The following is a 9,104-nucleotide window of genomic DNA, read 5'->3' as shown; positions in this document are numbered from 1 at the left end:
ACACCAATTGGGCGTGTATATCGGGAATAAATCTTTAGTGCTACCGTTATACTAAGATTGCATCTCATCAATAAAAGTATTATACATTATAGGAGAAAGAACAAATTTGGCAAAGAAAAAAAAAATTAACTGACATATAATATTTTTATTAGTGAAATATATGGAATCTTTAGTGAAACAATAGCACCAAAAATTTATTGATAGATCGCGCCGCAGATAGTAAAACTAAAAGTAGTTGGGCTCTCGTGACTGCCCGAGTAACCGCTCTGGTACTGTTATCTATCTGAATCGGAAGAGACAGAAATTTAACCGATCGAAGAAGCAGAGAGAGAGAGAGAGAGCATAGTGAAGAAACGAACCCCATCTCCGCCCCCATCTTCTACCTCTACAATACGGTGTCACCTCCGACGGATCCTCCAATGATGGCTTCTTGGCCAGGTATTGTTAATTCTTTTAACTCTCTGTCTCTCTTTTTTTGTCTTTGCTGAATTTCACTTTCAGCTAAACTTTTTTCTTTATGAGATTTTGATTATCGAATTCTTGTTTTTTATTTAATTTTGATTCTTTATTTTTCCTTCAATTCTAGGGTTTAATTTGTGCCAAATTTTAGAAAATTGAACAATTGAGAAGTAGCTCGCGGTTTTTATTTCTGCGGTTTTGCTTGGTTCATATAAAATCTATTATGATGTGAATTCAGTATGATATGTGAGAATCCGATGTTTTTATTTATTTATTTGTTTATTTATTTTGTTGGGGTCTTAAAATTCACTATCTGAATTCAGAGACATCTCCCATAAAGATTGTTTGGAGAAGCAATTGGATCATATGAGGTGTCCACTTGGTTGTATCGGTCCTCCGGCTGTTAATTCAGATGTGCAATTTTTGCAAGCTTGCTGTAATAAGGAAATTTCCCGCAGAGTCACACAGGTTAGTTGTGGATAACATGCATATTTGTTTGGGATTTTTACTTTTTGGTCACTGAAAATATGGTATAATTACCTAGAGTTGGAAGAACAGGGATGATTAATAGACACATTTTAATTTTTTTTATTTTTTATTTTTGATAATTGAATTGTGTGTAAATGGATTGAAGTTATGGGAATGGGAATTCATTTTCAGGCGAACAAGGCGAGACCAAAACCTTTGATCCAAGGAAGTACTGTTTTGCAGTTCGATAAGCTTGGCAAAGGTGGTCACACGCTATCATGGCTGAAGGAGAGAAGCGTATTGAGCTTAAATTCCGCATATATGATGGAACTGATATAGCACACAGTACTTATTCATCATCTACCACAGTTGGTACCCTTAAGCAAAGGCTAGTTGCTGAGTGGCCTCAAGGTTAGTCATTTGATGGGGTGTGTTTGTATACTACCATTTTCCTTCTCTGTAGATACATTTGTCAACAAGTTGGTCTTCATAAAATTTGTGATATCAAATTAGTCCTTCAAAGATTTAAAGAGACATCAAAATGATCCAAAATAACATCACACGAAAGACTAATTTGAGGTTACAAATGTATGGAGGACCAAGTTGATTTTAATTGTATATTCGAGGGATCAAAGTGACTCATAATTTTGCTTTTTTCACTTAATTCTTATACATAGAAAATGAGACTCAATAATCCATGTCGATGTAATGAAAGTGATGGACCTACAACAATGATAGAACACCCCGAATAAACCACCCGTTTGCCAAATAGAGTCTTGCAAAATCTTCCCTCTTTGCCCTCAATTATATCTGAAAATGTTTTGTTGACATAAATTTCATATTATGCTGATAATTCATTTTTTTGTATTTTCAATAATTGTTGTTAAATACTATGAGGGCATGCCTGGATCAGCTGCACTGTTTTACTAAAGGTTTAGGTTTGCGTTTAGAAAACAACCTTTTTGTAAAAGTCCTAGGGTTTTCACTTGGGGGAGTGTTTTTTTTTTTTAATTTTAATTTTAATTGCAGCTAAATACTCTATTCACATTGTATTCCATAAATAAGTAATTTTAAACCTACGTTGTTCTTTTGGGATTGACTATAATATGTATCCAACTATTTCTCACTCTCACTGCATGTTTGACAACAACAAAAATAACAACCACACCTTACCCCATTACTTTTAATGAAAGCATAAATTGTCTAAGTTAAAATTTGGCAATTCTTTTCTAACTATATTTATTACTCCTTTTAGATACAGAAATACATGTCATTCTGTATGTATTTATTCTGTAGTTCTACTTGTGAGTCCAGTACCCCAGTCTCACATGTTCGGTCAAAAAATAGAAGAAACCCCAGTCTCACACATGATCATTCTTGCAGATAAATGACTCATTTACTTTTCCCATGAACAATTTTACATATATACATCAATCATTTGATTTCATTTTTTATTTTCTCTTTTCTGCAACATGTTTGCCTTACCTTCTAATGGAATCTTTCCGTTTACAGGCAAAACAGTTACACCAAAGTCAGTGAGTGACGTAAAACTTATACATGCTGGTAAATTTTTGGAAAACAGCAAAACTCTTGCTGATTCCAGAATAACTTTTGGTGACACACCTGGGGGTGCTATTACCGTGCATGTTGTAGTACAGCCTCCTATAGCAAAAAAGAAGACAGGTTTGTTCAATCTTTTCATCTGCACTCTTGCAGAAGCTTATAGGTTGCATGGATATGGATATGAGTAGGCGTATCAGTGTGGATACAGGGTACATACAAATTTTTAAAAACCAAGATACATGTATGGGAGGATATATTATATAAAAGTAGGGTTTATCATTTCTCCACCAAGAAACAAATAAAAATCCTAAAATACCCTTCATTAATTTTTCCAACCCCCAAAACGATGTAATTTTGGGATTAATGGAGATAACTTTATGTCATGTTGATGGAGAAACTATAAATCCATAAAAGTATGAAAACATAAATAATAAAGTAATTAAAATCATAAGGGAAATACAATTTTCATGATGTTTTAACTGTTTGTAATAAAATATATCAAGTAATCAAAACTACCTGAAGAGGTGAAGTTACAATTTGCTTATTAGCAAAACAATGCATGTTTAGTTTAGTTCCTTCACACCAATTTAGCTATTAAGTATGGGTTTTATTAGTGTTATGTAACATGATGTAAGGTGTTGTTTCCAACTCTCACATCAAAATGGAGAGAGAAAGTAGAATGATGAAAGAGAAAGAAAACATGTGGACCCCACCTCTTTAATGTGTGTGTAGGAAAGTGAAGTTATATTATGTTAAATGATAATCATAAAACCCATTAAGTATTCATTGAGAATAACACTAAGGGTTTATTCGAGAGACAAAAATATTATTTGTTACCAGGCTGAACTGGATTTACTTAGGTGGAGTTAAATCTTGTTCAGCTATGCAAAGTTATGTTTATCACACCTCTATCTGATTATTAGCTAGCCACAGTTATCGAGTGTAGACAGATCACATCACTTAAGTTCAATAAAAGTGATAGGAAAGCAGAGACAAGTTAATTATCAAAACAATGCTATATGCTTTTGTGACAAACCTGAACAATATACATGAGACAGAGATTACATAGAGACATCTATTTATATATAAAGTGGTATGTCATGGGTAAGGTAACTTGGTCACAAATCTGTTATGAGCATTCCTTACTCTGTATCATTAACACCAAAATTCGTACAACGAATTTCCAGTAGCAAAGCATTAAAAAAAATCCCTACTTACCTTGAAGAGAGAAATGACACGGAGTAGCGAGCGTGAAGGGGAATTCGGTCTAGAGAGGGAAAAGAAGAGAGCTGTTGTCTATAGTTTGAACACTTGAAATAAAAAAATATAAAAACACAAAAGTAAGAAACCTGACTGTAACAAGTTGCAACCTTCTCCTCCGACCAGTGGTGTCAGTTTTAAAAACGCAAAAGCAGGGAATGAAAGCAAATGTTGAGTTGATTTTGAGAGATGGATAGCCGGAGAGGCATTCGACGAAGACGAAGAGGCGCGCACAGACGGAGAGTTGGAGATGTAGGGTTGGTTGTTTGTAATTTTAAATAATTATTTCGAGTAAGGTTATTCTTACAATTTTTTTTTATAACCCTTACAATCATATTTTAACACCGTTGATTTCTGTCAATCAACGGTTATCATTTATTGTGAATTAATAATTAATTAATGAGTTTAATTTACAAAAATCATAACTGTTGATTGGCAGAAATTAACGGTGTTAAAATATGGTTGTAAGAGGTTGTAAAAAAAAGTTGTAAGTATAACTTTCCTCAATTATTTTTGAAAATATTTCAATCGGTTAATTGCTTCGCAACTAATCCGATTCGGGGCGGGTCCAGGATTAAGGCTTTAAACCTCTCCCAAAGGTGGTACTGGGGAGATTCGAACTCATGCTCTCACCCCTTTCCTCAATTGTTTTAGGAGAGAGATAGACACAAAAAATGAAAATCATGGGAGAGAAAGTGAGTATTTTTTTAGAAAGGTTATACTTACAACCTATCTTTATTTACAACATTTTACAACATAATCTTAACTATTGATTTCCGTCAATCAACGGTTATTTTTATTGCGAATTAATAATTACTTAATAAATTTAATTTGTGAAAATAATAATCGTTGATTGACGGAAATCGACGGTTAAGATTATGGTTGTAAAAGGTTGTAAATAAAAATAGATTGTAAGTATAACCTTTCTTTTTTTAATTTAGATTTTAAATAAAAAATTATTATCCTGTGTCTATCTCTTTCTTAAAATGACATAATTTTATGTCATTTAAAAGGACAAATATTTTTTCTTTTTATTTTTGATAATTGAAACGATGTAGAATATGAATATATTTAAACTTTTAAATTTATTCTTTTGTTTAAAATTTAGGGATTACGTAAGAATATTTTTTGATTAATTCATAAAATTATTAATAAAACTTAAGTAAAATATTGTGTCATAAAAAATTTATAATAAATCTAATTCATAAAATTTAGCGAACAAAAAAAAAATGAAATATCTCTTTTTTTAAAGTTCTACTTCTTTTTTTTAAAAATAATTTAAATTCTGAATAATAATAATAATATAATGGGAAAAGTGTTTGTCATTTTAAATGACATAAAGTTATGTCATTTTAAGAGAGAGATAGACACAGAAAAAATTTATTTAAATTTTAAATTAAAAAAAAATCACCTACTTTCTCTCTCCCATGATTTTCATTTTCTGTGTCTATCTCTCTCCTAAAATAACACAATTTATGTCATTTAAAATGACAAACACTAAGCCCATAATATAATTATTAAAACTTGAATTTAAATGTCTATATTATATTTTTATATGTTTTTAAAAATTATTACATATATTTTAAAAATTATTTTTCACTTAAGTATTTATAATAGTTTTATGATTATGATTTTCGTTTTGATAATTGAAAAGATGTAGATAAATATGAATATATTTAAAATTTTAAAGATTTATTCTTTTGTTTAAAACTTAGGGTATACATACGAATATTTATTTATTAATTCAAAAAATTATTAATAAAACTTTAGTAAAAAATTTATGTCATAAATTTTTTAATAAATCTAATTCATAAAATTTCCTTCAATAATATAAAAAAAGGTTTAGTGTTTGTCATTTTAAATGATTTAAGTTATGTTATTTTAGGAGAGAGATAGACACATGAAAATGGAAATCATAGGAGAGGAAAATTTAAAATTTAAAATTTAAAATTTAAATTTTTAACTTTTAATTTATATTTTTGATTTTTAATTTTTAATTTAAAATTTAAATAATTGTTTTTTCTGTGTCTGTCTCTCTCTTAAAATGACAAAGTGTTATGTCATTTAAAATGACAAATACTTCTTCCATAAAAAAAATAACATAATTGTTAAACTTGGAAATAATTTGGGAAAAAATATGTATTCCTTAAGGATTAATTTAGTGAAAAGAAATTCTTGATTTTACTTTTAGATGTGCATTTTACTTTAGATGATTATTTTACTTTAGATGATTATGTATTAAAAAAAAAAATTTGGTTTCTTCACACTAAGCATTCGAGGCAGGGTCCATGCTTGCTGCAGCACATCTGCAATTATACACCCAAAATTGTCAATAAGAGAGGGAGCGTGTTGGTGAAGCTGGCCGGAGAATAGTGCAGAAAAATAATATATATATATATAGTGCAGAAAAATAGTTCAATTACTTGCAGTTACATCACTATTTTTGCAGTTATTTTCTAAAATAACTGACTCCTACATATTACTGCAGCCTAAATACTACAAGAATAACTAACCCCGTTACATAATTGAACTACACCCATTACTAGTCACTAACTTAAATTATATTTCTATCACGTGCAAAAGTTATCTCATTTTAACACTCATTTTAAAAGAGAGATAGACATAAAATAATATTTTTTATTTAAAATTTAAATGTTAAATTTGTTAAAACATGAGGTAAATCTTGAAAAATAATCATAAAGGAATAATATATTTAAAAAGATAACAAAAAAGGGTCCTTTATTTATTTTTTTAACTGATTTGCGAGTAGCATTACAACTTATATTATTCTCTAATGATTTATATTGAGTATCCTTTGAGACGCGTTTTGATGTTTGACAAACCAAAGGTATATATTACTACATTCTTCTCATGTGCTTTTCCCCGGTTTACCTTCCAGAGAAGAATCAAGATAACAAGCAAAAGATGAATTCATGCTACTCATGCACTATCCTTTAGATCAGGAAGCATGTTTTGTGGCTGCCCTTGAAGATAAGGTTGCATTTTTCCTATTCTTGACTCTCGGGATGATGCGTAAGACAGTGTGCTATCCAATGGCATTGCGTAGGACATGTTTGGCTTTATCAAATGGTCATTGCTTGCTTCTATTAATGGTCCATTCATTTCTAGTCGTTGTCTTTGGAGTGAAATCAGATGTTAGCTTTGTAAAATTGTGACCTTAACAAGTACAGTAAGAGTGTTGCAGGGCATAAACCTTGGGCAAAAGTCCATATGGCCCGCGACATTTGATGAATGCATATTGTTTAGAAGTATATAATTTGATAAATATATTTTTTCTCCTTCTTTACATATGACTTAGCTGGATTCACGTAGATTAGTGAAGCGCCAACTAGCATTAAGTGTACCACACAATTCCATTTAATGGCACGGTTTATACTAACTTGGTGTGAAAATTTAAAGGTGTCAGCTAGTTCAGACTTGTGATTGAATCGTGTCTTTGCTTATCTCTTTCCTCGATATGTGTTTAGTAAAATCACTAACTAAATGTTATCAAAAAAAAAAAAAAAATCACTAACTAAATACTCAATAGGTTGATTTTGTGCTTATCTTTTCATTGCATTAAATTGGTGGTGTACAATTAAAATTAATAGAGAGATATTGACACAAAATTTTCATGTGTAATTTTAACATGTGATGATCAATTCCCAAGTAGTCTGAATATTTAACGTGAGTTAAATGGGTTGGCCAAAACTAATGGTTGACACGGTAAATAGGAGCGTGTTTTTATTAGTCCAGCCTTGTAAGTGTAGTTTGAGAGCCAGACGGTATTGCACTTGCTTGGGCCTTGGTTTGTTTATCTGGTAGTGTTAAGAGTTGTTTGGATGAGCTTTAAACAATATATATATATATATATATATATATATATATATATATATATATTTTTTAAAAAATTTATTAAGTTACAATTATTTTGCATTTATAATTTTTAATCAAAAAATAGTATTTTAATTTTTTTTTGTAAAAGTTTTAAATCTTGGCTTCCAAAAAATATTTTTTGACTTTTTTATTTCTTATTTTTAAAAAAAAAAAACTGCATTCGAACACACACACATAAAATAAAAAATAATTTTATTAAAAAAATAAGTTCTTTAAAAAAATAAACTCTTACAAATGAGCTCGAAGTTATGATTTTTTGGTGTATTGCTCAGAAAGAAAAGAAAGTGAGTTAGTAGGTCAGATCATAGTTAAAAGAGGTATGCATAAGTACCGTAACTTTTGGACTTGCACCCGAACTCTAGATTAGTCTTATAGACGGCTCAAAAAGTCAAACTCATGAAGATACAGGAGATTTTGATTCGCCTCAAAGAGATAATTAGGATCAGTTTCTAAAAAAAAAAAAAAAGGTATGCATTGTCCACCAAAAAAAAAAAAGAGGTATGCATTTGTTTACCAAAAAAGAAAAAAGAGGTATGCATTTAACTCGTGGTTGAATAAATTATGCCTAAAAAACATTAAATGGGTTAAAAAAAATTTAGTAGATCTTTTTTTTAAGGTTGATTATCTTTACCACCTTTTTTTCTTATAATGATTTTGTCTCAAAATCAAATTAATAATTTTCACTTAATATCGTAAACAAAAATAGTTGCTAGGAAAAAAAGATTATAAGCGAGCAACAAGAGTAATCATAATAAAAAAAGTCAAAAGGGGGTTGTAAGCCTAGACTTTGGGGTGAAAGCTTAAAGCTATCATAATTTATGAATTTATTTGATGAAGGTTTATCCTTATTATATAAGGGGACTTCGGTGTCAATGAGGTATGATTACAACTGTCACACAGGGGAAACACCCGTTGGCTGCTTCAGCTCAAAGCGTATATAATTTTTTTGACAATTGGGGCACATATGTTGTTTGCATGGATACATTCGATGTGATATTACTTGCTTTGATATGAAAGCGGCATACTTGAATAAAACAACTTTGTACATGTGTTTTGTACAATAGTCAAAAATTAGTGTAAAAATTGTATATTTTTATGTTTTTATTAGAGTGGTTCGTGTTAAAACTCAAGTAAAAATGGTCCTTGGTAAATATTAGCAGAAACGCTGCGTAAAAACTTACGTTTTTACTGTTTTTACTTAAAACTAAAAATTTAATAAAAAAAAGATTTACAAATAAAATAAAATAAAAACCTAATTTTTGTTTTCTCAAAATTATATTCACAGTATTTTAATATCTTTTTGTTTGGATATATGTTTTTTATAATTATGTCTTATAAAGCTGCAATTCTATTATAAGTTATGCTATGAGAATCGTTTTATGTTTTTGGATCATTGTGTGCATTAAAAGAAGTGAAATTATATCCTGATGAGCGATGATCCAAAATATGCAGAGTGT

General features: G+C 29.8%; 1 protein-coding gene across 1 annotated transcript; it reads left to right on the top strand.

Annotated features, from left to right (window-relative positions):
• Positions 1-208: 208 nt before the first annotated feature.
• LOC133312248 (membrane-anchored ubiquitin-fold protein 3-like) lies at positions 209-7,050 on the top strand. The gene is made up of 5 exons (XM_061513427.1): positions 209-438; positions 783-927; positions 1,120-1,338; positions 2,440-2,610; positions 6,650-7,050. The coding sequence occupies exons 3-5, from the start codon at positions 1,206-1,208 to the stop codon at positions 6,706-6,708; spliced, it is 363 nt and encodes a 120-aa protein (XP_061369411.1). The 5' UTR covers positions 209-438; positions 783-927; positions 1,120-1,205; the 3' UTR covers positions 6,709-7,050.
• The last annotated feature ends 2,054 nt before the right edge of the window (positions 7,051-9,104 follow it).

This window comes from Gastrolobium bilobum, unplaced genomic scaffold, assembly GCF_033153095.1.
Source record: "Gastrolobium bilobum isolate Gb01-03AN ecotype WA unplaced genomic scaffold, APGP_CSIRO_Gbil_v1 utg6685, whole genome shotgun sequence".
In the NCBI taxonomy this organism is placed as follows: domain Eukaryota; kingdom Viridiplantae; phylum Streptophyta; class Magnoliopsida; order Fabales; family Fabaceae; genus Gastrolobium; species Gastrolobium bilobum.
This window is presented reverse-complemented; position numbering and strand designations above follow the sequence as displayed.